This window comes from Semicossyphus pulcher, unplaced genomic scaffold (genome assembly GCF_022749685.1).
Source record: "Semicossyphus pulcher isolate SPU_LCO1_2020_fin unplaced genomic scaffold, fSemPul1.0.p SCAF_8, whole genome shotgun sequence".
Taxonomy (NCBI): domain Eukaryota; kingdom Metazoa; phylum Chordata; class Actinopteri; order Labriformes; family Labridae; genus Semicossyphus; species Semicossyphus pulcher.
In genome coordinates, this window is record NW_027211759.1 from 21,418,112 (window position 1) to 21,445,977 (window position 27,866).

Genomic DNA, 27,866 nt, shown 5'->3' on the forward strand with positions numbered 1-27,866 from the left:
TATTTGAATATGCAAAACAAAAACAAAAAAACAAAAACAAACATTATGAATAAATGACTAGAAAACCGGAAGACGTGAAAAAGTATTATTAAAGTTATTTATATTTTTGTATTTATTTATTTATTTTAAATAGGCTCAGTTGTGATCACACCTTGTGAATCGCATTTACTGCCCACGACATATGCGGACCGGAAGCTGTCAGGTAGAATTCCGGAAATTCCTTTTGTTGACTATCGGATACTTCTTTTTCGGTCTCTATGTACAACTACTAATTAACGTTTTTGGCTATTTTCAATTCTAAGTCAATGTATTGATTCTATGCGTGTCAATAACAAAGACATTTGTCGTGTTGGATTGGAGGGTTTCATAGACACCGAGCATTGTCTGAACTGTAGTCGGGCCCGAGGCTGGGCTAACAGTAGCCAGCATTCACTGAAGTACTGCAAGCTAGCATTAGCTTGTGTTAGCTGTCACTACAGTTGGCATAAAAGTCAGCTGTTCACTCTTTAACTAATTATTAAGAACATCAAACAATTAAAAACATGGCTGTTGTCAACGAAGGTGCCCTGAAGAAAATGCTGAAGGTAAGCCCTCTGCCCAAATGTTTCGGTTAGCAAGCTAGCTAATGCTAACCGATACCAAACATAATGCTCGCTAGCTTAATAGCAGGTAACATTTCCTGAATCGGTTAATGCTTAATGAACGACCCGTTTCCCCTCAAGTTAGATACGTTAGAGATTTCATTTTAATGATAGATGTAACTCACTCAGCTAAGATCCCTCGCACAATTCTTTGTATTGTGTTTTACACCCTAGCATAGACATATACCTAGTATCACTGATATGCTAACTATGATCATGTTATAAATTATCCTTGTTATATTTTTGGATGTTCTTCTCATTTAGTTTTACAACAGTGATTCTACATGCCAACGAACCTTTTTTGAGTCTATAGAACTTTTTCGACGTCTGTTATCTAACATATACTGTATCTTTAATGTCAACAAACATTACAGGGAGGAAGAGGTGTTTATGTACCATACAGTCTTCACAGTTGTAAATGTGCAATTACAGTGTATACGTTGTCCGTGTGCAAATATGAAAATACAGTTAAGTATAAATAATTTGTTTCTCCGTGTGAAACAGAAGCATTTGAACTCTAAGAGGCCGACTTTGATGGCGAGGCTTCAAAATTAAAGATTTGGTATAAATCATTATTGTATATAAGCAGACAGCAAACTTATAACTAAACCGCTCTAAAATCACTACCTACATGATTTACAGCACTTCTTAGTTTTGTTAGCTCATTACAAAGTGTCAGCAAATGTGTCTAAACTTTCAGTATACTTACATAAATAACTAATAACATATTTTCTCCTCTGTTCCTTTGTGGCATTTTCCAGCAATACAAATACAGAGATCTGACTGTTCGTGAGATAACCAATGTCATCTCCCAGTACAAGGATTTGAAGCCTGTAATGGATGCTTATGGTAAATCGAATCTTACTGATCTCCTGTTTTGACTGCCTGGTCTAAGTAATTTGAAATTGCATGTGTTTTTCTCATTAGATTGTTAGTGTACACACATAAGCAAACACTTATATATGCCTATCCTACATGCATATCTATTTAAGCTCCCCTTCAGAAATAAGAAAAATAAATAAATCATTCACACTTGTCAAGCCTCATAGCATTGCAAACCATTCTTTTGAAAGCCAAAAGCGAGTTACACATTTTTTAAATTTATATCGGCATCGCTCCATAATTTAACACCAACAATAGAAAGATCCTTTTAGTTTCTTTTTTAGCTTTTTGTGCAGTAAACATACAAATATCTTTTCAAATTATATTTGCTCACATGTATTATAAAAAACGTTTGTATTTAACCACATACATTGTTTTGCTAATTGACGTGATCTTTTTGGATTTCAGTGTTTAATGATGGCTCCACAAGAGACCTGATGAGCCTGACAGGAACTGTGCCAGTGAGCTACAGAGGTAAGTAAAATTTCTTTGGCTTTCTGTAAAACAGGCAAGACATAATGTATATAAACATATATTAGGCTACACATTGTTCCCTCCGATAATCAGGAAGACTGGAGTACAGAAAGAGAAAGAAAGATGATTGTCGCTCAATATAGCTCGGCTATTTATCATACCCCTTTTTTTAAATCAAACTTGGCAACTGTAGGCGCAAGCAAACAAAGTAAAACGTACACTTTTAGAGTGAAGTATGCGTACCTGCAAATAAATCAGGTGTTAATGTGTTACTTTGTGTCCTAGATCTGCCAGCTTTCCTGCTGTTCTGGCCTCATGGTTTGAATTACATTATTGAAATGTTAAATCGTATCTTCTTACAGAACATGTTATAGTGAGCTTCCAGCTAAACTCACTGCTTCTCTTCATTGGGGATGAGATATCTACACACACAAAGCTACTTTTCTTGTTATTTAGACAAGATGTCAGGGGATTTTTAGACTAAAAAAAGGTTAATTTGTTTGTTGTTCCATACAAAGTAAGAATTACTTCTGTTGTTGGTTGATGAGAATGCGACAGTGGCCCTGTACAGACCTGGTATTATAATGTGTCCTGGGTGATCCAATCACAAGTGGTCAGCTCACCTAGCAGTAACAAGCCCCTCAAATGTGAACACCCTCATTATAACTGTGTGTGTGTGTGTTTGTGTCTTGCAGGCAATGTCTACAACATCCCAGTTTGTCTGTGGTTGCTGGACACATATCCCTACAACCCTCCCATATGTTTTGTCAAACCTACCAGTGCCATGATGATCAAAACCGGCAAACACATCGATGCCAACGGCAAAATCTACCTGCCTTATCTCCATGAGTGGAAGCATGTGAGTGTGTTGACTTACATAAATATATCATTTTTATGATTATATTTTGGTAATGACCATGTGTTGAATGTTCAAAAGTAAAAACAAAGCTTAAAGTTAAATATTTAAAACAACATAACAGCTTTTTCTTTATGCTGTTACTGAAGATTTGAGATTGGACAGCAGCATCTATAGAAAATGATGCTAATCTTCACTATTTACAACATAGCGCTAATTTATACTCTAGCTCTCTGGAATAGTCAGATATGTCTATGGCTACACACAGTATGAGTCAGCAATAAAGGCACAATGATGAGGGCTAATAATATTCTCGGAATAGGGCTTGCCTTTTCGTTATTTGAAATAGCCTCTGCATTTGTTGTCTTGGTCAATAAACCGTGCCCCTCCCTGTTTATTTTGCAGCCTCAGTCAGACTTGTACGGTCTGATCCAGGTCATGATTGTGGTGTTTGGAGAGGAGCCTCCTGTGTTTTCTCGTCCCACCACACAAGCCCCCTACCAAGCCTTCCAAGCAGCTGGACCCCCTAACCGTGAGTGACATACATTTTTGTTGAAAACAACCTTATCCTAGTGGCGCTGTCTGTTACTACTGATGTACATATACTGGAATCACGCCTTTTATTGCATTACATTTTTAGTGATGCAGTTGTCTCCTTAAGCACCAGATGGAGCTATAATACTGTTACAGTACATCATGGAAAAATGAAAGTACATGTGTCTGTGTGAGAGCGAAAGAGAAAAAGAGCATTGTATGTCCTCAGGTCTAATTGTTTCCCTTTCTTTCTGCCCCCCAGCTTCATACATGCCTGGCATGCCTGCGGTCTCACCCTACGGCCCAAATCCTAACCCAGGGTAAGATGTTTGCTAAGCAGGTCTCAACCCTCTCTCCCAGATAAAACACATTTCCCAACAAACCTTTCCTGGCATGTTTGCTTTGTGTTTTCTTAAACATCTTATCACACAGAAGCACATATATATGAGTAAAACACTCTCAAACTGGTTCAGTTACACTTACACCTGAAAGTAAAAGACAGATGTTTCAAATTTTGGAAAATGGAAAATATACAGGATTTGGTCTTTGATGCGCATGTTACTATTTGCAGAGGCTATCCGGGATACCAGTACCCAGGGGGAAACTCTTACCCAGCCACTGCTGGACCTGCACATTACCCCGGCCAGACTCCAGTTTCCACAGTGGGTACGTATAACATTTAGTATCCAGGAATTCCGTTTTTTTCCTCCTTCTTCTGAAGTTTAAGATTTGCACAGGTTCCAAAAGTTTTTTACAGACGGGATTAATGCCTGGAAATTGTCTGCACTTTCAATGCACGTCCCTTTTTTGTCTTAATACGATATGCAATGTTTCAGATCTTGATACCAAAGCTTAATTTACCCCTGAAAGCAACAATACCTTTCCTCCTTTCCATTGATCTTTAGTTAACCCCCCGAAGTAAGACACCTGACCTTTTGACTCAAACTCTCTCACCCTCTGTGTGACTTCTGTGGCGCGCTGAGCTGCATGTAAAAGGTCATTAGTGTAACCAGAGTGGGGAGCATTAAAGGCCAAAGGTAGGATGGACCTGAAGGGAAAGGAAGAGTGCCCCATCGCTAACCCTCATACCCTGTCCCTCAAAGTACACAGTGCTAAATTTAAAATGGGAACAGTAACTCCACACAAAGACACACCTAGCATCAGGAGGCCTATCTGCTGTCCCAACACCAGTCAGTGAAATACCCCCTCACATGCAAGAGGAGCTTAAGTTGTCTCCTATATTTAGTGAAGCAGAAAAAAAGGTTTGCCCATAGACTACTCGGATCTCACAGCTGAATCAACTCTGACATTTGCAGTGCTAACTCCAGACTCCAGACTGCACACACGGTGGCTTTGACTCTGAAGAACTCCACCAGTGCCTTTTGAGTTACATAACCTGGTTTAGTTTGTGATGGTGTTCAGACTGATATGTCTGATATTACATAGGCCATTCCCAGCTCAAGGAATTATCTCATCCCAATTAGACATCAATGGAAATTTTTCAACCAAAGTTTTAATGACTATTCTCCACCACTACCATTTTTTTTAATTGTAGACTTAGGTCCCGATCAGACAGAGCTTATTGAGCAGCTCTGTAGTTTTCAATGAGAGGGAGGATTTTTGTGCGCTGCTTTTGCGTTTCTCCGCTCTGTGTGCGTTTTTTGGAAACACTCTGAGCGCCTCAAGTTCAAAGGTGAAAAACTTTGAATGGAGAGGCGGGCCTTCTGTGGCGGCGACACTGAATTTACCGTGGTACTCGCCGTGATCTTTCCTCTTTCATAGGGTCTCATGTACCCACACGATCTCAGTTTCCCTCCATCAAAGCCAGAGCAAGTGCTAGGTTAATGACAACTAATGATTCGGTGGTTGCCTTAACAACAGTAAATTAAAACCCAAATTAAAATAAATGAAAAGGTTAATAAATAAATGAATAAAAATATATACATCCGTCGGCTGTCGGGACCTTGCAAGTATAAAAGGGGGGAAACGTTAACTTTCGGCTGCTCTGTATTCCGTTACATTGTAACAACATTGTGGTACTGCTGCATTTCTTTCACTACCATGTTTGACCGAATCTTCCTGTTCAGTTTGATCACAGTTTCCTTTGTGAACTGGTATCTTGACTGAAATTCAGCAGCATCTTAAAACCCAAGTGGGTTGAGCCTTCCCCTTCATTTGCTTCGAGGAACTTCAGAATTCACAGAATTAAATTTAAACTAGGTTTAGAGTAAAAACTAAACTGAGCTATAAAGAAAGCTTTCTCCTAATTTTAAAATAGTTTTAAAGTGTGATGCAACATAATTAAACTAATAACATAGTAAACTATGATTTAATCGGGTTTAAAAATGAATCCTTGTTGGTGCAACCCAGCTTTGAAGAGCTATACCGACAAGCTTTACAACTGTTATTGAGGCACATAGTTGCCACTTTCCTAAGACATTTAATGTTTGTTTTCCCTTGAATTTAGTAACAGTCTGTAAATATTTAGCTCATCTGGCCTTGATGCTAGTGGTGTCTCTGGCTCTAGATACCACTGATTCTAGCAAATGTTATCTGGTTCAGTATTGTCCAGTACGTCATATATTGAATGGCTTATCGGGAGGTACGGGCTCGTGCACGACAAGCATAACAGTTCCATATCATGCCAGTGATAACTGTGGCTGGAGTCATGTTTTTTTGGGGTGTTTTCTCTCTGTTGTACCATTCTTGCTCTATAATCTCACGGCCAGGGAACATCCTTTGGCACAAATGTCAGCTTTGACTCAAGGTTTCTTCCTCCTTTCAGGCCAGAGCAGAGATGGTACCATTGGCGAGGACACAATCCGCGCATCTCTGATTTCAGCTGTGAGTGACAAGCTTCGCTGGAGGATGAAGGAGGAGATGGACAGAGCTCAAGCGGAGCTGGACGCCCTGAAGAGAACAGAGGAGGACTTGAAGAAAGGGCATCAGAAATTGGAGGAGATGGTGTCAAGACTGGACCAGGAAGTGGTGAGAGAGCCTCCTCTTTTTTGCATGTTATCTTTTCTGTTTTTTTCTTTCCGATGACCTTATTTTGTTCCATAATAACAACGTGATGTTTTTGTTTTCACTAGACTGAGGTTGACAGGAATATTGAGCTGTTGAAGAGAAAGGACGAGGAGCTGAGTGAGGCCTTGGAGAAGATGGAGAACCAATCAGAGAACAATGACATTGATGACGTCATTGTGCCCACAGCCCCGCTGTACAAACAGATCCTGAACCTTTACGCTGAGGAAAATGCAATCGAGGACACTATCTTTTACCTGGGAGAGGCGCTGCGCAGGGGCGTCATAGACCTGGAGGTTTTTCTTAAGGTGAGTACAACATTATTTTTACAGTCTGCATAGTGAAAGCAGCAACAGTCAGTGATCTATTTTTGTCTACACAGGATGTGGTCTCATTGACTCTTATTCTCCTTTGTTACAGCATGTACGTCTTCAGTCCAGGAAGCAGTTCCAGCTTCGAGCCCTCATGCAGAAAGCCCGCAAGACAGCCGGCCTTAGTGACCTTTACTGACCCACACTGACTACCTGGAAACATTCATATCCTCATGCTCTCTTCCTCCTCTTTTACTCTCTTTTTAATGTTTTCTTGTACTACAAAAAGCTGCCCTCGTTTTATTCTATATAACATCTGTTCTGGTGGGACAGAGATCTGAACAGCAACAACAGGGAATCGCTAAAAATGCAACATTTAGAAGAGCTGGACTAACTTCTTTAGGACGGTAACGTGTTTCGACATGGTTTGTATTTCGATCTGACCAAATGCTTCTTCGAAATGATTATGCAGTAACAGCTAAGACCAATTTGAAAGACATCATTACTTTGGTGCCCCCATGATCAGTAAAACATGTGCCCACATTGTGAGCCAGGTACTGAGGGTTACCCACAAAACATGCCTAACATCACTAAATGGTGTAAATGGGCAGGCGTGCTGCGAGTTATTGTCTCGGACCTGCGTATGTTGCATTGCAGGGTGGCCCACAGGTTCTGTTAGCATCCCCTTTGACAGACAAAGTCATTTGGCTAGTAAGCACAAATTGTTAGGGCTAGTAGAGAGGCTTTGTAGAGGGCCCCATATGTCCGTGCCCTTCATAAAGAGAAGGTTAGGCTCTGATAAAAATACACAGGGAACCTTATAGGATATAATGGGGGTATGATGTCTGGGTCATGTTCACAAGTAGTGAAGTCGAAGTGATGATGAACCTGAACTGTGTTTCTCCACTGTCCTGTCTGAGTCTGTTAATGAGCTAAATGTTTTAGCTCCACTCTGCACTGTGTCCTCATTACTTTGACTTTTCCTGTTCTGTGTGTTTCTGAGTGCGAGAGCTTCTTTCATTGTATGTCAGCTGCACAGGTCCACCCTCTGGTCCGACCGCATTAACCAGTCAATCACGTACCGCGGTGCTTTTACAGGTGGACGGCAGCCTTGACATACTTTATTCTAAGGTATAATAGAATTTTTCTTTTCTTTTTTTTTGTTTCTTCTTGTGCTTTCCACTCATTCTCAGTCCTGCTGAGAGATTAAGCTTTTCAGATAACGTATGGGAAAAGTTGTGAACACATCTCGAGTTTTGGAGGGTACAAATAAATAAAGAACAGTTCTACTAATCAAAAAGTTAACTTATGTAAAGTTTGCAAACAGGTCTCATTTAAATTAGCCTTTTACTAAATGCACTTTGAATTGTATGATAGATTATCTACTGTTATTTTTTTCTTGTTTCCAATTCAACCATAGACCACCTGTTCTTTTATATATCTGTAGATTTATGTAAATCAGTACAAATAAAAGAAATCTGATTTAATGGGTCATCTCTGTCATCTTTTCCTTCATCAATACTCGGTCAGTTTATTAGTAATCGACCATCCTTTTTTGTTGTGTGTGCAGTCTTTACCCTCGTGTACATGTTCCCTTTGCAACAATGTCACACAAGTGATCACATTGTGATCTCTGCATGAAAACCTCGTCTCTGCCACGTGGCGACCCACAGTTGTGCAGCTGAGTCAGCTGCCCTGTAAACACACACAAACTGCCTTTTGCTTGGTGGGATGACAAACACAGGAAAGGACAAAGAACAGACTTTTTTTTTCCTCTATCCTGGCAGATTTATTTGATGTTACAGCAAACAAAAATCAATATCCAGCTGCCATGAGAGGTACAGTTCTTCAGTGAGTCAGGTGATTCATCAACTATAATGTTGTAACATTAATACATAAATAGATCTTAACGGTATTAACAGCTATAAATAATAATCTTAGTTCTCTTGATGTCCTTTTTATTCCAGAGTTAGGTGGAGTTCAATAAATAGAAAACCCTTATAGGGTGTTTAGGGTGAGCAAACAAATAACACCTTCAGGACCTTCTGTGTATGATAGTTATAGGTGACTCTTTTCCATTGGATCTCTGTAATCACTTTACTGAGCTGAATTACAGCATCTCACCCCTTTAATTCTATCTGCTGCATCTTGACTGTTCTTTAAACCTTGACTTTTACATAGTTTTTCTGTCAGTGCACTTGTGGTTAGGATGTGTATAAAGGCTTCAATGCCAACCTGTAGATGCAGCATTGCTGCTCTCGAACGATAAGGTACTTTGGTATCACAGGGATTTAAGCCTGGTGATATGTGCAGCAGTGTTGTTATGGCTGTCGGTGGATATGAAGCCCTCCTCATAGGGAATGGAATGTCTCCATTATAATCTGAACAAAAAACAGAGATAACCAAGTGGAAAAAAACACCCGGCAACAATCACAGAATACAGGAACTACAGACGAGGGAGTGTGCAAGAGAAGCGGGAACAGTACACAGTAACATACAGTACATGGAGTATATACGCTCAGTATGCAAAGGCCGTTATTTTCTCATGTAGACAGGACAACAAATAGGAAACCACTCCCTCCAACACAGGCTGAGCTCAGAGGCTAAAGGTGTGAGATGTGTTTGTGGGAATTCAGTCATGGAGGGAGGACAGGTGGGAGGCAGCAAAGGAAAATTACACCCATCAGTGAATATCTGAAGGTAACATCTAGCTTCCACAGGTTTAGCTTCAAACACCTTTTTTTTTTTTAAGATACTCTGAGGTTTCATTTCCCCGTTGCTGTGAGGGACACAGGAGGTACGGTAGGAGGGAGTCGACCACACGTTGCTGAGTGTGGCTACAGCACGATCGTTCAGAGGAGAGCTTTTCACAGGGTGAGCTCCTTCTGTACGCCCCACAGGGTCTCAGCGCTCTTCTGCACCTGCTTCTCCTCATCGGGCTTCAGCGTCATGTGAATCACATCTGTGAGGCCGCTGTTGCCCAGGACGCAAGGGACGCTCAGGAACACCTCGTCCTTTACTCCATGCATGCCCTGATAGATGAAGAGAGCAGGGTGAGTGGGTCATTCAGATTATTGTATTGAGATTGCGTAAAGAGCGAAATGTAAGGCTCCTCACCTGGACCAATGTGGACACAGGGTGCACTTTGTGGAGGTTCTTCATGATGCTTTCAACCAGATCAGCAACAGACATACCAATAGCCCAGGAAGTGTATCCCTTCAGCTTGATAACCTCGTAGGCCCTGCAGTGCACACATAACAAGAAAAACATTACATGTCTGGAGAGAAAATTAAGCTCGTCATTTTCCTCCAATTTCCTTCATTGATCTTCTTTCCAGATGTCTTCATGCTGAGAATTCAGCCGTTTATCACCATTAGAGAAGCACTAAATTGAGTCTAGTGTCTAACGCTGCGTAGTGGGAGAGGTTTAAAATTGTCACTCACTAATCTCTGCTGTGCAGAACTTGATGTATGCAGAGTAAATAAATCTTGCAGTAGAACACCGTGCTACTTATTCTAGACATGCACAGACAAGTTTGGTTAGCAAACAGCTCTAAAGATAAACATGAACTAAGGCCTCCTCATGCAGATGGAGAATGGTGTAACTGCGCTGATATACTTTCTTCTTCTCTGTTGAAACATCCATTGTGCACTGTTACGCCTCGTCTTTGTCATCCTTTTACAATCTTTTATCTCAAGTTAAAAACCCTTGTAAACATCTGTGACAAATCCACCATTGAGCTGTACACGGTTCACCTCCATAGACACCTAGCTATTGCGAGATAAGTCAGACTGACTGTTGTACAATAAACGTTATCAGGGGAAATCGTTGCATCAGTTCACTTTCAAAGGAATGATACAACTTCCTGTTACAAAATCAAGCAGCACACGTAGAACCTAATATAGTAATGGTGATTAGCGAACACAGAGAGAGCTTATATTGGCAGGTATTTTATTAATGCAGACCTGAGCGTGAGCGAGGTCGTGTGTAATACAGTAAAGGATTATGTTACAGGGAGTAGCATAGCTATTGTGTTTGGCTCTGGTGAACTCTTGTGTACCCGCCTCTGTCTGCCTTTTGGCTCACAGCCATGGCTGAATTCCTCACCGGGGCTAGTCAGCGTCACTGAACTCAAATTTGCCTGTTCTTTACTCCTCATGTTAATAGTTATAGTAGTAATAGTTAACTGCCATTAAACCTAATCTCTCTCATTTTATCTGTTTAAATAAATGATAATTTTTATGGCTCCCTTCATGGTGACGGACCGTATGCTCACATGGCTGATTGATTTGCAAATGAAATTGATGAATTTGAGAGATAAATTGTATTCAGCTCATTGGATGATTGCTGGATAATAATTTATTCTCACCCATCAACAACCATCTTATGGACCTCCTTCCAGTTCTCACTGTCGCCCTCAGCACCCATCTGTGGGTTGAGGCCCTGCAGAGACACTCCAGCAACGTTCACGCCGCTCCACACGGGCACTGTGAGAAGCAAACAGACATATTTATGTCATAATTTGTAGCACATTAATTTTAGCATAAACATGCAGATGATGTAGCTGTAATACAACATTTGTCTCAGGCCAACAACAAGCTACAGTGGAGGGCTAGCAGAGCTTTTATTTTTAGCATGAGCTGCATACCACTGGAGTCTCCATGCTCTCCGACGATCCAGGCGTGGCAGCTGGAGGGGTGGAGGTTGAGCTTCTCTCCCATGAGGTGGCGGAAACGGGCAGAGTCCAGGTTGGTGCCGGAGCCGATGACGCGGTGACGGGGGAAACCGCTCAGCTTCCAGGCCACGTAGGTCAGGATGTCCACTGGAGGGGGAAAGGATGAGAGGGAAGAACTCTTTAAAATGATGATCTTACGTTTGCATTATATTACATAGATTTTATAGTTTTATCATGTAATCTACACACAATTTCAAACCACACTTACCTGGGTTGGAGACCACCATCAGGATGCAGTTGGGGCTGTACTTGACGATGTTCGGGATGATGAACTTGAAGATGTTGACGTTACGCTGCACCAGGTTCAGGCGGCTCTCACCCTCCTGCTGGCGGGCACCGGCCGTCACCACCACCACTTTGGAATTGGCTGTCACACTGTAGTCTGACAAAGGTGGAGCCACAGAAAAGTTTCAGTCACTTAAAATAAAGTACTTTAAGAGTCAAAGGCAGTAGCTCCTTTTGTGCGTTCTCACCTTTGTCGGCCACAATCTTGTGTGTCTTCAGGAAGAGGGATCCATGCTGCAGGTCCATGACCTCACCCTTCAGCTTGTCCTCCATCACATCAACCAGGGCCAGCTCATCACACAGGTCCTGATTATGTACAAACACACAATTTAGTTATTTTGACTCACTTCAGACAGTCTCTTATCTAATCTTTAGAGATATACAACATTATATCTATCACATGGATAAAGCAGAAGTCAAGCTGACCGTGTGTTATTCCCACAGCCTAACATGGATATGAACCTAAAAAAACAACCCCATTTATCTCTGCCTCGACTATTTAGCTTCATTGTTAGATGTAAGAGCTGTGACCTGGTTTCCCTTAGCGTCTGTTGTTCCTCAGCTGGCACTGATCCAGTGTCATAGTTTTCAATGGAGCATATAAGGGAATGCTTCCTGTCAAGTTTTTCATAAAAAGGTTGATGCAGTTTTTCCTCTCTATGAGTCAGCACACAGCTCACATGCTGTTTGAATCCTCCCTTCGGAGTCCTGTTAGTTATACTTTGTTATATAAAGACAATATTTTTGTTGAGTTTATCTCAGTATTATACTTTTTTAAGGTTTTATTTAAAGCCCTTATACCCCTCATGTAGTTCAACTCTTTTTCTTTACTGACTTTTGACTCTTTCTTATCATCAATTCATGTTTTTTGTCACTTTTTTATTGACTTTTTAAACTTAGAAAATAAATAGAAATGTAAGCTAACAAATAAAAGACATACTCATTCATCTAAGCTGCCATCTAGTCCCCGTCACCTACTTTCAATGTCCTCATATCATCACTATTTCTTGATACTTGCCTAATCACACTCATCACTGATCTCTCTCTTCACGTCACACCTTCTGTCTTTCTTTCTTACTCACCTTGAGCAGGACGCTGATGGCGGAGGCCATGCCCACCATGCCGACACCCACCACCGTCACCTTGTTCCTGCTGCCAACAGGCTCCTCCTTCATCACATGGCCGATCAGCTTCTCCTTGGTGGACATCTGTAGAGAGCAGGTACAAGGAGTATAAAAAAGAGAGGAGGTTAATAGTGCTGCATAATTTATGTGACTGTTACTAAATAGGACCACACAATGGCGTACTGCTTTCTTTCTCCACAGTGACAAACTTGGATTACCCTTTTCATCTAATTAGCAGAACTGAAAGCGTGCCCTCTTTGTAACCCCTAAAACGTAACTTCTGAAGAACCAGAAGTTCTCCTTCCTGCAGTTCTTGTTTCACAGCGCCTCTCTGGCTCTCCATGGCAACCTGTGCCTGGGAAATTACTGCAGCCTGTCTCCGTGCAGCACACTCCATCCCCAGCTGACGTCACACACTGTTATTAATGCTTCCTGGTTGGGCAGACATGGCTGAGTGCTCGTGCTTGCAGACCTTTACATCACCCATGACTCATCTGTTTCTCCGTGATGTGGAGACCGGCACGTAGTGGAGTCCCCGACACGAGTAATGCACACTAATACCTTCCTTGAGAGGATATTTAAGACCGCTGCATGGCAGGCTTGCACACAATAGTAGGATACTGTAAGTGGGACGGTCATACCTTATATCCCTTTATCCAATTATCTGTCACTCAGAGGTGAGCTGGAAGCTTAAAACATACCAGTCCCTGACCCTGAAGTGAGCTGGGTTTGAGCTGCACAAGAGGGCCCTTTGTTATCTTACAGTAAAGGATTAATGTACATGTTCAATACAGGCCACAGCTCCTTTCTGTACTGTGGTATTTATGCTGCACAAACCAGAGAAATAACAAGTGTAGCATGACATGAATGAGGATTACAAGAAGGATTACAAGTAGCTCAAAGAACTTAATGCAATGTGGTTAGAAAGAAAGAGGGACGTGGATGTTTTGTGTCAAACTTTGGATTATATTCTGGGAGTTAAAATAAGTAGCTACTCCACACAGCTTGACAACTTACACTGTGTTATGTGTGCTTATATAATCATATCCCCCAGTACAGGATCACTAACGGGCCAGTTTGAGCTCTGATGAGGTATCAGGTATCAAAGATGGGGTTTAGTATCTTCTCATTCCTATTTTACAAGCGACTTTGAATACAACTACTTTCTGTCCTTTTTGTTCTTTCAAAATACGTAATCTGACCAAACATATTGCCTTTAAAATTCCTAATATAGTGAACGAATTTTACCAGAATAAATAAATAAGATTGTCTTTCCTCTGTTCATTTAGTTAATCTTATGTAGCTGCCAGCATCCGCCACACTGTGCCAAGTATCACATTAGTTTGATTACAGAGAAAACTCAAGCTTTGCTAAATGATTTCAATATCTTCATCATAAGAAGGGCATCTATGCAAATCTATTTATGTAAAGCACTACACACAAGTGCTAACATATTTGCAGCACCAACAGTGCTTTCACTAGAATCTGCATCACCATGGGCCAGCATGTGAATGAAGTGAATTTCCTGCTTCAGGCTCGTGCAGGCCTATATGGCAAAGGCTGCTGTCTGGATGATGGTCGCCATGGGGGACATGCGTAACGGCTTGTGTAACACTGCGTATATTACATCAACACAAACGATCCTATACAATGATAGAAAACAGATTCAAACCACCAGCACTTTATGGTTGTTATATTACTGTAGCCCATTCTAAATTGGAATTGTGAATTATTTACGTAGGCGCCATAATAGACTATAATTAATTACCTCTAGCGATATAGGCTAATTATAATCTATAATTTATTTAACATATTTCTTAAACCCATTGATTTGACTGGTATGAGTCTTACTGCAACAAGTAGGAAACTAAACTTGGGATCATATCCTGTTGCTTCTTCTACTCTGTTTCACAAAAGAAGCTTCATTTTACAAATACAAAAAGCAACCTGTCACAAACGGAAGCTTGTGCCAGCCTCTTTCACAATAATTCAACACTTTCCATGAAGACAAGCGACACGCCCCTCTCAGTATCATCTAAACTGCGCATCAGGTTGGCGAAGTCCCCCCTACAACTACAATAATCAATGAACAGGCGAGTGAATAAAAAACAGAATTTCCGAGGGAACCTGAAGTGTACAGGCGACACACTGTCCAGTGTTTTAGTCCGAGGCGTTATCTTACCTTTAGGCGTCGGTTAAAAAGGTGGAAGCACGAAGTGGAATGTGTCTGCTCCTCCTGAGTGCAGCTTTTCCGCAGAAGTGGTGCTATGGAGGCGGCGTTTCCCGGTATTTAAAGACAGCCCTCCGAGTGCACGTTACGTGCTTACATACTAATGAGCTCGGGTGGGTGTGTGGCTGCTGCGCGTGCTTTGTGTCACGTCCCGGACAGGATGCGGCAGTGAGACACACAGCATCTCACTACTTCTCTTTAATATTTCGTCGGTTTTGTCATTTCGGAGGAAAAAGTGAAGGCGACCCGTGTTGTTCCTGGCCTAGAATCATGTTTTTTTCACCACCTGTCTCACACGTGACAGCTTAATTACAACCGACAACAGCGGATAAATAGGACCTACTTCATTGCCAAACGACTTATCATTTAGCAAAGATGTAGACTATATCAAGGATTGTGGAAAAAAACATTTTAAAACGAAAAATTCTGTTCTCAGAATCCCGTTTTTACGTCTCTTCCGCATTGGAGCACTTAGGCTACAATGACCGTAAACGACCTGATTTTTATTTTATATTTAGATCTAATTGAAGGACAATTTGTATCAGATTTCTATGTGACCACAGCTCGCCTGTTGGGTAATACATGATGAAATACTGTAATTGTCCAAGCGTTCTGGGGAATGTTTTTTTTTACGTCTGAAATGACTCATGTAAAGGATGCAGCTTAAACTTGAACAGTGTGTTCTCATGCCTAGTCTAATATCTGATGATTTTTTGTACGTTATAGAACAGTAATATGAGGCTTCTGTTGTGTACTTGTTCTATGATGTTTGGTTGTTAATTTCACACGAACACACTATTGTAATTTTAGACACTAAACACAAATGGTCTAGAGGAGCATGTCTATCTGAGAAATGTATTATGTCATCTGGATCAACTGCATTTTAGCGCCCCCTACTGTCCCGTTGAAATTATTACAATACAAAGCCCCATTACTCAACCCTTGATAGCCATTTGTAATACCTATCGGAGAACTATTTTAGTCTGATAGCACTGATTCGACAGACAAAAGACACAGGAGTTGCACATGAGTTACAACATAGCGTTTTATTTTCACATTGTTTTGGATCAAATGTTTGTTCCACAATGGGACCAAAGGTTGTGCTCTTTGTCTGTCCAGTTCCAGATATATCCTCGACCACTATTTACATTTAGAAGCTTTTGATAATCTCTATTCAGAGGTTCGTGAAGTTATGTAATTTTTACAATATTCCACTTGAGTCATCAACAATTTAAAAAATAAATCCCTTTAAAAGTTTGCCCTCTTATTTGAAAAACAATAAGTTCTGAATATTACGGTGTAATTCCCATTATGCTAGATCACCCACCCATAATGGACAAAGTAGGATCAAAGCAAATCTGTTACAGTTAAATCAGCTCTCTGATGTTCATGTGATAATTTAATTTTAAAAGCTTTGCCAGTAAATATTTTGTTTACAGTTGAGAAAAAAATCTTTAGATTACATTCTGCTTCAGTGATCAAATGTTGACGTGAAACTGGCTTTGTGTCTGCTCCCAATGTTTTGAGAAGCAGCTCCCTGCAGGTCAGCACTTACATCATGCACATACTGTAGATGTGCTCAGAATAGAGTGAAGCACAGATGTGGACTAAAGAAACATCCATCATTTTCAAATGTTGTTCAAAATGGGTACAATTTTTTTTATTTTGCACCAAATGACATAGACAATTACGTTAGAATGAACCTCTATTTACAGACTGTAGCTGATGGGATTCGAGATTGTGTTAGAATAGATTAAACTCCCTCATACATCTCTGTTTTAACTGTTTTAAAACCTTTGGTTTAAAGTTGAACATAGTTTGCATAAAGGTATATTTTATATTTAAAGTAGGTTTTATTATAGATGGTTCTATTTGTCTTGTCCTCACTGCAGACAGATCAGATTACATCAACAGAAGATTATCACCTGAGTTTTTCTGGACGCTTCAGCAGGCCTGACATTTACTGACAGAGGTTTGAATCATGATCTTCTAGAGGATATGTTTTCTTCTGTACTCCATAAGCCACCCTCAGCCAGAGTGTAAGTTAAGAGACACAATCACATTTTATTGGATTGATTTAAAAATATTAACAAGCCTAAAAAGCCTTTATTATTATAAAGATATAATGATATGGTGTCATTAGTCAAGAGTCTACCATCTCTAATTTGTGTGTGTGTGTGTGTGCGCTAAATATTGTTTACCGAATCAGCTGTGAGGTGTGTTTGGACAGAGCACAATGACAGGGTGGTGACCTGCCTCCCATTATGGCATTGTTCAGAGAGTCAGGTCATTCTAAGGTCATACTGTGACACATGAGTAAAAGTGTAAAGTAAGTGGTTAGATGTTGTACCGACCATGACAAATTAAAACAACTCTTGTTTCCTTCCAAACAACATTTAGTCTTGTTTAAAACAGATATAGCTACCGTAAAAGAAAAAAGGGTTGTTTTTTATTTTTTATTTAACATTTATTTTACCAGGAATAATCCCAATGAGATACAAGATCTCTTTTACAAGGGAGTCCTGGCCAAGACAGCAGCATAAAAAGTTTCACATAAAGAACAAACAGACTTAAACAAGTGAAAGCACCTGGCTTTCACTAATCAAATGATCCTTAATTCTGCTTTATAGTTTTCCAAGCTAATAAATCGCTCCAGTTTAAGGTGACCCTGTAGCTCAGACCAAGATGAAAGAGCAAAAACATCCGAGTTTGAGGAATGACAAACAATATATGTCTATGTGACTGAAGGCTGCAGCCATTGAAGGTTTTAGAAGTCGATGGACAACATAAATAAGAAGCTACATTGATATGATGCATTTAAGGCCTCTGAGCTTTATTAACTCGTTTGTTCTGCCTGCTTTTGCGCAGTTCACACCTGCAGTTGTCACTTGCTGCCACTGCTGCTGTTCATGGAGCATTTTATAAGCTCCGCCTCCACCTTTTCATCCACCTGGGGGCTTTGAATCTATGATCAGAAAGTCAATATTGCCGGTCCCTGATCCATGTTGTCCTTACCCTTAGGAGTGACAAGGTCAGAGTTGAATATGAAGCACCATATCGACACATTCAATCAGTTTTCTGTGCTCTTTTTAAAAGGGTTCTTAGATCTGATGAATGAGATTACAAAAGAAGACTTAAGATGATAATAAAAGCTAAATTAATAGAAGAAAAAAGTCAATCTTACTAGTTTTAATTCAATATTCAGCTGCTCAAGCCATCCAGACATGTATATCCACACGCTCAATACAAGCATCTGACCAGCAGGGGGTGCTATCATAAAGGCAGTAGAAGACCCTCCAGCCTTTCTACACTGATATCATTGTCACATAGACTTGAATTCTGATTGGAGCACTGGTTTCTACTTGGAGAACATGAAGCATTACCTGACAGTGAAGGTTGTCAGTATTCTTAGCAGTCGATTCCTGCATACTTTAATCTCTCAGACGAATCTATCACACACAATCTTTCCACTCAGCTAAACCTTTGGTCGCAGCATGACTGAGAACCATTGATTCAGTTATTAATTAATAATTATGTGATCAATTTAAATAGAATGTTTTTAAGCTCATAAAAAATGTATTAGCTTTAAACTTTAATGTTGAATTAATCACTGACATGTGCAGTGTACGGTGGAGAAATCAGAATCTAGCTGCTGCTGTTGTAGACCCACAGGAGTGCGCTCATTTATTTTATTAGATCAAAGCTGAAGTAAATTGGATTTGCTAAAATGTACTTGCAGTTTTAGGTGGACAGATTATTGCAAAATCTGCACTTTATCTATATCCATACTTATCTAACAAAATCCAGTATGTGTTGAATAAAATCCCCAGGCCAGTTCTCCTCAGATGGCAGTCCCAGCTTCAGCTTAAGAGCATCCATCACAAGGGCCCTCACTTGAGATATAATGAAAACTTAACTAAATTGTGTGCAGGTGCTTCTTGTGTTTGACTTTGACAGTGCAAAACCCACAGCAGGAGACAGATGAAGTTTCATTAGAGGTGTGTGGAATCGCACTTTATCTCCAGTTGTTTAATGTCCTCACTTTGCCTGCAGCCATGTTTTCCAAACTTTCCCCGTCTCAGAGTAACTTCCTCTCGTCCTTGCCGGCTGAATTGCTCGTCTTTGTCTCCATCTTCCACCTCCTCTTCGGATAGTCTCTGGAGCGGCTGCTAATCTAATCACTGCTCGCTCCCCCAGTGGAATACACTAACACCAGTTTGTCATGTCGCCTCCCCTCTCACACTACAGGGTCAGTTGCCAACACGCTGTTATTGCACGGGGCATTGGGACCGAGGTGTGTCTGCTGTGGGTGATATCCTACCTGTCTCAGCCTGCCGCGTATTAGAGAGGAATCTAATCATCCCGCCGCAGCTTCCTCCTCCTCCATCCTCTGTTTGGAAATAGAACTGAGGCCGAGGAACAAGGCCACATCAATCATAAAAGGATTCTCAGGAGAGGAGGATCACTCTCACAACTCTGTCAGAACAACATCCAGCTCCCTCACTTCACCACATCCTGGAACACAAACATTTAAACCCACAATCCTGTCTGATTTCTGCTATTTTCCTCCCTTGCTAATTTGTCCTTCCTTGTCTTTCAACATGAATCACTTTTTCTTCTTCTCTTTCATGCTGCAGTCACCTTCCTCTTCCTTATACGTTTCCCCCTAAACTCCTCCGCCAAACTCTGCCTTCCCTTTCTCTGCCTTCCAGTTTCGCTCCATGCACACCTTCTGTCTCCGATTGATAACATCCCTGATGGAGCTCCTTTATTAGCCACCCACAGGCAGATTAACCAGAGCAATAATACACCAATCAACCGCAATTATGCAGTGATAAGCCCAGGGAGAGCTCTGCTGGGTGCAGGGAGAGGATGTAGCAGTTGTGGAGTGATTGGGAGTGTTTTAGTGCAGAATTAAAGGTTGTGTGTCTGTGCATACATTTACGTGCCTTGTACAAGTATATGTAATTGAGTGTACTTTGTTTTAATCCCTTCATAGTGCAAATAATTATAATCAGATGTGGAATCAGTCCCAATCCCTCGGTCCTTATCAGGTGCTAATTGAACTCATGATCAGGCTGGCTGTGTTCTCATCTGTGCAGTCTCAAAGTTATTATTGAGAATATGAGCTTGAGTGCAACAAACCAGCTGAACAAGTCGAGGTTTTTTTTAATCAATATGGCGCATCATTACTCCGACTGTGCTATTATGGTTGAACATGCCTTGTCCCGTCATTACAGCATATTAAAACACTTCATTTTTTGGCTTTTGTTTTTGGACGTCACCGCCTGAACAGCAGCCTGGCATTGTTATAGAGCGGCTAAATGATGATGAAAACGAGAGGACGGGCAGATATGAGTTTCCCGCCTGCAGACGTCCACACACCAGCCAAGTCTGATTTCAAGAACAGCTGTGTGGATTTAACCTCCTCCTCCTCCTCTTCTAGCCCCCTTCTCCGCACACACGAACATGCATTCACACGCATGTGCACATGCATGCAAGCAGGAGAGACTTTTTTTAAAGGCAGACCAAAGACCCCTGGAAGCTGTTTGCTGCTGTGCAACCGGGAAGCCCACCAATCTTTCAATTCCAGATTTCGCTTTACACGCAGGAAGCTCGGCAAGCTGTGTGAGGGCCGCGTCAGATTAGTCCCCCCCCCCCCCCGGCTTCAGAAACAATGATCCAACTCTTGTATCAAAGTCGACCTATAATTATACTTTGCTTTTTTTCATTTGGCTTTTTGAGATTTCCGCACAGCAGATTTTGATTAATTCTCGCCGTTTCAATGTCAAAAGAGGGGGCCGGGTTGTAATTCTGGAAATTGGCACAGAGAAACTCCAAGTGTGTGCATGATCTTCCTTTCACCTTAGCTTCCTTGAACGTGTTGCGTTTCCTCTAACCTTGAGGTGTCTCCGCCCACGACCTTCAAAAGTTAATCCTGGAGCAGACATTTACCATTTCTTCGAGCATGAAATTAAATACATTTCCTCTGGCCGTGCCGGGTCTAATTGTTTTTGAGGATTTATGACAGTGTCAGTGGTATTTGTTTAAGGACAGTGTGTATACACTGTGTTGTAGACTGCTGCGGGTTGCCTCACATACTCGTACGTGTCACTGGGGGAGCTCTGTGAGGCTTCTGTCTCCCAGTCCAGTGACCTTAACACCTGTGATTGATACTGGGGGAAGATGTGTGTGTGTGTGAAGGCATGTTCTACCCAAGGTGTGTGTGTGTGGGGGGGGTGTGTGTGTGTGTGTGTGTGCATGAAGGGGTAAGGTTAATTGAAGTTGTTAGAGTGAAAATGATTCCCTCAGGGGGACTGACATAGCAGGTGGAGGCGGTGGGTTGGGCTGGGTTCAGCAGTGGGTGACGGAGAGAGAAGGGAAAAGGGTGGCGGGTGGGGGGTTGGGTGCGGGGGTCAAAGGGATTGCTCCTCATAGTCTAGTAGGAAGATAGGGTCTCCATGCACCCATGGATATATTTTTCTTACTTAGTTTTTTGTAATCCTCATGGTGTCTAGTAATCACATTTTGATGTTCCCAACTCAAAATATTGTCCCAAGGATCCGTTTGGCAGTCATCTAGGATCCCTGACAAAATTAATTGGCATGAGGAATTGATTGAGAGTGTTATTATCATGATTTGAACAAGTTTAATGTATTAAAACTTGAACAATATGAAAAAGTCAGATTAATTTACGCTCAAAATCTTCCCCCATTTTATTGTTTTGACTAAAGGGAACAATGACAACTTGCTTGTTCTGTCTCTCTCTCTCTCTCTATGTGTGTGTGGGTATTTACATATATACAGAGATGATGACAGTAGGGCTGCAACAAGTAATCGATTTAATCGATTAAAATCGATGATTAAAATAGTTGGCAACGAATTTCATCATCGATTAGTTGGGTCTCTGTTATCATGCACAGCATGTGCTGTGAAAACCTCACTGGGGGCAGCCAACCAATGCCGCGGCTTGTGTAGCTCACGTGATAAATTACAGGAATTTTGATTAGTGTAGATTAGTGTCCGTTTACACGGACAAACGCACGATTACAGTTTCGTTCATTTAAAAACAAACATAACGCACTGAAACTCTGTCTATTTTCTCTCCTCTCCGTTTTGTGATAGGCCCATAGCCGGGCCGCTGATGAAGCAGCGGAGGACAGTATACCCTGGTAGTAAAGCTGTTGATAAGCTATAACGGCTCTGGTGAAGCTAATTTAACGCTAACTCTTGATAAAGCTTCATTAAACGGCCTTCAGTAAACATGGAGAGAAATGAAGGAAAGTATTTCTGTCCGTCACGTTGTGTTTAAATTAAAATGTAATCATGTGTTTAGTTGAAATTCGGACAGACACTGGAGTGTAACATAACGTTATGGAGTTTTTGAATATTTTATGCCATTAGTCAGAGACAGCCTAAAGTGAATCTTTTAATTATTCACAACAGAAACATCAGCAATATGGGATTAAACATATTTTGGTTAGTTACATTTCCCTGTTATACTCAGTTCATGGCTGCATCCCCAATGTCCTGTTTTATTGTGGTGGCCTTGTCTGTACTTTCCTTTTTCATGTGAAATTACTAAGTAAATCAAGGCGATATTAATTGAGTTACATAATTGATATATCAACATTGTACTGTACAAGAAAACAAGATATAATATTTTTTTTGTTTTGAATATAATGCTAATACAAAAATTGATCTTTTTTTCTTTTTAACCCATTAATAATACATTAATCGTAGAAATAATAGACAGATTAATCGATGATCAAAATAGTTGTTAGTTGCAGCCCTATGGGGACCCTATCTTCCTACTAGACTATCAACCTCAGCGCTCAGAGGCAGTGATACACGAGAACGGAGAGATGAAATGATTCACCTAAAGGTCATGTGTGTCCCTCCGTCTGACCCCTCCCCATCTCTGCTCCCTTCTTGTCTTTCTCCGCTTGTTTTTATGGACAAATTAACACTTGTTTTTCCGCAGTATGTCCAATTAATTTACTCACTAGCCTTTGCTAAACCCACCGTGCGCCCCTCCCTTCTTCTCTGTCTCCTGTGCTGTCCATCCCCTCCTGTGGCCTTTCCCCCCTCTCCTCCCATACTAGCCTTCATTTCACAGATGACAGGTTGGCGGACTGTAATCCAACAGATGCTGGGGCGGGGAGGCCTGACCAACTGTTTTAACTCCAATCAGCTTTTATTGCTCTCCGGAGGAACCCCACACAACCCCCTGCCAGCCTGACATTTCAGAGAGCAGTAGTGTAGGAGAGAAAATAGTACCTTTATACAGTATACGTGTGACTATGTGCGAGTGCTGATTAAAGCAAGGAGGGGGCTGATGGGAAAAAAGGGTGACAGTCATTACCCCCTGTGCCTGGTGTGGGGCCAAACCGCTGGCTTCAATCAACTTGGACGAATGTGTGTGTGCGTGCGTGTGTGTGTGAGAGAGAGAGAGAGTCCAGCATCAGCGGGGATGAAGATGTCGCTGGTAATGCATCTGCCACTGTCGCTCGGCCCAGACAGCCCGAGCCACCCCTGCATCGCCCACGTCTGTCGCCTCCTTCCAATTCTCCATCCATCTCTCTCTCTCCCGTCACCCCACCTCCATTCTCCACCCTCAGCCTCCCACTTTCCTCCCCTCTGAGACAAAGACAAAAGCCACAGCAAGTTCCTGCTGTGTGACTTTGAAGCTGTTGCTCAAATATGATGATGATATTTTGCTGTTTTTCTGTCACCCGAGAGTCTTAACTGCTCTTTCTTCTTCTTAAAAGTCTTCTTTAATTAAAAGGGTTTAGTTTAAGTCATTACCTGAAGTAGCAACAACATGGTTTTTTAAATTGTTAGGGTTTTTCAAAGCTTTATTGCCTCGATATTATGCAGGCAATTTTGCCTTTAATTAAACCGAGTCTCTGTGTGGACTGTAAATCGATCCCTCGTAGTTAGTGAAGATGTAAATACAGTCACGGTACTATATTTTCAAACAAAGTTGTTCATCAAATGGAGCTCTTCTCTCTAACTGTCAGCACATCTACAAATCTTCATTTTGTTCATTTCAACAGCACAATAGCACACATCCAGAAGCCATCAGTCATGTGATAACAGGGTAACCTCTGTTAACAGATGATTAATGGGGTTTTAGTGCTCTCCGTAGAGCTGTGGGCTACTTGAACCCTGCTACCTGACCTGCAGGCTATTAAAGCCAGTGCAGGCCGTAGTAACAGTTAAGATTGGGTTTGTGAATCTTCTCTCTCATAGAAAGAGAGGGAGGGGATGCAACTGGGCCTTGATACAGCAGGACATGCATAGCAACCTCACAACACATGCAGACACATTTTAAACATGTCTATAATCATGTTGATGTAAAAACCTGCTCCTGACCTCAGTACACATGTGCATGTGGATAAAGCACATGAAATACTGCAGTAGAGTAATATATCTGTCAAGGTCACACTGACTGCAAAATAAGGTCATATGTTTTATCTTTTATGACTCTGGTAATGGATTTACTAATGCTGCTGTCGAGCAGAAACCTTGTATCTCCAAAACCACTACTTTTCAGGAAATGGAAAAAAGCCCTGTGTTTGGAAATACTTAAAGGGCCAGTTCGCCAATTTTCAACCTCAGTCCTATCATGCTATTACGGGGAGCTAATGTCATTATGGTAGAAAAAATGCAATTTCGCTCTGTGCCTTTGGAGGACGCTATCCGCTTCTCCAATTGGCCCTGGAAAACCTCCACCAGACTACGTAAAATGCATCTGGTGGAGGTCAGGGAGATCGCTAAACTACACTTCCTCAATCTAGGACGCCCGTCTCCGATGTCATGTCTCGTTCAGAATCATCAGGTTTGAAATTTAGAATGCAGATCCGAAGATTTTTTAGACGATCCACCGGTATATTCTCGTTGTATTTCGGATTCTGTACCGCTCTGAGCCATTGCCTGCAGCAAAAACTGTAGCATTTCACTCCAGCGTCTCTCGCTGGGCCGTTCCTTTCAGAGGGAGGGGCACAATGCATGCTGGGTGTTGTAGGAATGTAGAATGGTCGAAATCACAAGCTGTTTGTACAACTTTCTCCACAGCTATGGTGCCAATTTTAAATATTATTGCTTCTATCGATTACAGAGAACACCGGCTTTGACTGACAGCGGCTTTTTCCAGGAGAGAATTGCTCCTTTAAACACTGCATTATCACATTTGGTATTGTGCCTGTCTATACAGTCAGTTACCTGTATGTTTCATTATATCTACAAACGTAAAGGGTGACCAATACTTATGGAAAAAAATGTAAATGAAGAAATATGGACATACGAGGTTTCTGCCCGACAGCTGCGTAATGCATTAAAACAGCTAAAGAGACTGCCTTAAAAGTTTGTTACAGAAGTATGAATAGGGCTGCCTGGTGGTGCAGTGGTTAGCGCCTCACAGCTAGAGGGTTCCTGGTTCGAATCCCGATTCAGACTTTCTCTCCTCCCGCAGTCCAAAGTTAGGTTAATTGGATATTGGTTATCTGTCTCTATGTGTCAGCCCTGTGACTGGCGATCAGTCCAGGGTGTACCCCGCCTCTTGCCCAATGACAGCAGGGATAGGCTCCAGCCCCCCACGACCCTGGAAAAGATAAGTTATACTATAATAGTATGACTGGTCAAAGAGTTTATAGATATTTCCTGGATGTGTCCTGAGATTGGACATCGTTAGATCCATGTTATTTACTTTACAGTCCATTAAATATCATTGTGAATGGGTTAAACTCTAGATTAGAGATCTTCAGCTTTGGCAATCTTATATAAAGTTACTTTTTACATGCATCTACTTCAAAAATATACCCCATAGGCTTTCCGATGTAACTCCTTGTTATAAGGCTGCCTTCACACACAGTATCTCAAAGCAAGCTTCCTTTACTGGCTCATATTGCTCGTATGAACGAGGCATGAGCAGCATTGGCGGCTCTCTCTGTGGGGCAGAGGGCTGCACAATCAGCCTTCATCTCCTCTCTCCCTTTAGACAATGTTTTGCCTTGATTATTCTGTCAGCAATTACAAGACAGGTTTAATATCCCTCAGGAGCAATTCTTTGGATATCTGCAAAATGATGCTTTTAATATCCTCTGAGAAAACACCTTCACCACCTGCTTTACAGCGATGTAAAGGAGATTTCCTTACATTTTCTCTGTTTCTCGACATGTGACTGATCTTGCCTTGAGAAGAACAGGCGTCATACACTTCAATGTACATGATACATGATGTGCAATACGTTTTTCTTCCAAGTAAGCCCATTAAATCATGTCCCTTGCACACATAGCCAGGTTCTAAAGGTTGGAGCAGATGACATTGCCAGAGGCAGATTTCAAATTGGCCAGAGAGGAAAGCTTGCTATTGTGTGTGTGTGTGTGTGTGAGTCATTTTCAAGGGTACTCAGCCAGTGTACAAGGAAAGGTCACCTGTGTTGCCAGCCCCACAAGCAACTGCTCTTAACGGTGACTAAATGGGTATTGGCGAAGAGTCAGCTTTTAAAAATGGCTCCTCAGTTCAAGAATCTTCAAAATATAAGTAACAGAGCTAAAGGAGGAACAGTGGAGGGTCAGTTATGGGAATAACTGGTGCTGAACATGTACAGCAAAGGATGCTGCTGACAAAGTGTAATGAATCCTGGATGTGTTTCTTTAAACTCACACTGATAATGAGCGACAGAGACAACGGGCATTGTGTATGCCGAGCGAGTGATTAGTGAATTTATTACAACTAAATGTAGTTGTTTTAGTCCTTCACCCCACGCTGCCACTAAATGTCCCTGTGATTAGTGAGGCGCACGCAGCCAACCTAATTATCCAATGCCGCAGCCAAACCCACTGCATGATTACTAACAGTCTGTGTCTTATACTGCAATTATGTTCTTTGCGATGGCAAAAAGCAGTGATTAAAGGGGAGATGCTCTTTGAGTGTACAAAGTGAGCATGCTCAGGTATCTACATGCATGCATATCGATGGTAACTAATAACTATGCTTGAGCTGTATCTGTCAATGCTAATCACACTGGTGCAGCTCCACAGTCCATCTCTATATATAGTGAGTGCTTTCCTTTTTCCGGGCTTGTTAAATTTATCCATTTTCTGTCCTAAAACTCACAAAAGAGCAGAAAAATCTGCCTTTATTCTGGAGGACATGTTGCTGTTAACAGGGCTTGCTGCAGCAGCAGCACAGTGAAGGAAACAGAAGCAAACTGGGTCAGACGACTGTGAATGTGATTTCAAGATGTCAGTAGAGAAAGGTGAGATGTGCAACTGCGTGCAATGTAAGAAAAAAAAACAAGATGGGGGCTCTTTATGCTCATTTTCTGACAACATATGAATAGAAGGGTGTATTTGATAACTGCACAAGAGCAATCAGAGTCTCCATGTCCTAATACGCGGGTATTGTGGCTGTCCCTGTGGGGGAAGTCGGGCATTTTTGGAAGTGTGTGCACTTTTCCAACCAGCAGGGGGCAGTGGAGCTGCAGCTGTGTGCCTCTGCACTTGTGTATTCCTGTGTGTGTTTGTGTGTTAGGGAGAGGCTTATTCCCTCTAGTGAGTCTTCCCCTCGCAGCCTCACTCATGGGCATGTCAGAGTACAACCAGCATCCTGTTGTGACATTTGAAACGAGCACCAGCCGACCACTGATCACAGTGCATCAACATGCTGCTGGATCGCGGAGCATGTGTGTGTGTGTGTGTGAACATGTGTGTGCTGTATAATCCCGCTCATTTGCATAGAAAAGTGGCCGGGGCTCAAGTGTC

The 27,866-nt window shown here is 41.6% G+C and overlaps 2 protein-coding genes across 2 annotated transcripts; one reads left to right on the top strand and one right to left on the bottom strand.

The window, feature by feature from the left end:
* Positions 1-223: 223 nt before the first annotated feature.
* tsg101a (tumor susceptibility 101a) lies at positions 224-8,202 on the top strand. Its single transcript, XM_069687164.1, has 10 exons — positions 224-584; positions 1,403-1,490; positions 1,932-1,997; positions 2,693-2,856; positions 3,259-3,385; positions 3,650-3,707; positions 3,959-4,053; positions 6,173-6,375; positions 6,480-6,719; positions 6,832-8,202. The coding sequence occupies exons 1-10, from the start codon at positions 543-545 to the stop codon at positions 6,919-6,921; spliced, it is 1,173 nt and encodes a 390-aa protein (XP_069543265.1). The 5' UTR covers positions 224-542; the 3' UTR covers positions 6,922-8,202.
* Positions 8,203-8,485: 283 nt separating this feature from the next.
* ldha (lactate dehydrogenase A4) lies at positions 8,486-15,126 on the bottom strand. Its single transcript, XM_069687166.1, has 8 exons — positions 15,049-15,126; positions 12,825-12,950; positions 11,931-12,048; positions 11,666-11,839; positions 11,371-11,544; positions 11,092-11,209; positions 9,840-9,963; positions 8,486-9,754 (listed from the first exon to the last, which is right to left on the bottom strand). The coding sequence occupies exons 2-8, from the start codon at positions 12,948-12,950 to the stop codon at positions 9,590-9,592; spliced, it is 999 nt and encodes a 332-aa protein (XP_069543267.1). The 5' UTR covers positions 15,049-15,126; the 3' UTR covers positions 8,486-9,589.
* Positions 15,127-27,866: the final 12,740 nt, after the last annotated feature.

Coding starts and splice junctions, on each gene's coding strand:
- tsg101a (XM_069687164.1), top strand. CDS start 543: ATGGCTGTTGTCAACGAAGGTGCCCTGAAGAAAATGCTGAAG. Junction 1,491..1,931: donor GCCTGTAATGGATGCTTATG/GTAAATCGAATC, acceptor TTTGGATTTCAG/TGTTTAATGATGGCTCCACA. Junction 4,054..6,172: donor GACTCCAGTTTCCACAGTGG/GTACGTATAACA, acceptor TCCTCCTTTCAG/GCCAGAGCAGAGATGGTACC.
- ldha (XM_069687166.1), bottom strand. CDS start 12,950: ATGTCCACCAAGGAGAAGCTGATCGGCCATGTGATGAAGGAGGAGCCT. Junction 11,210..11,370: donor AGAGCATGGAGACTCCAGTG/GTATGCAGCTCA, acceptor TGCTTCTCACAG/TGCCCGTGTGGAGCGGCGTG. Junction 9,755..9,839: donor CTGTGTCCACATTGGTCCAG/GTGAGGAGCCTT, acceptor TTCATCTATCAG/GGCATGCATGGAGTAAAGGA.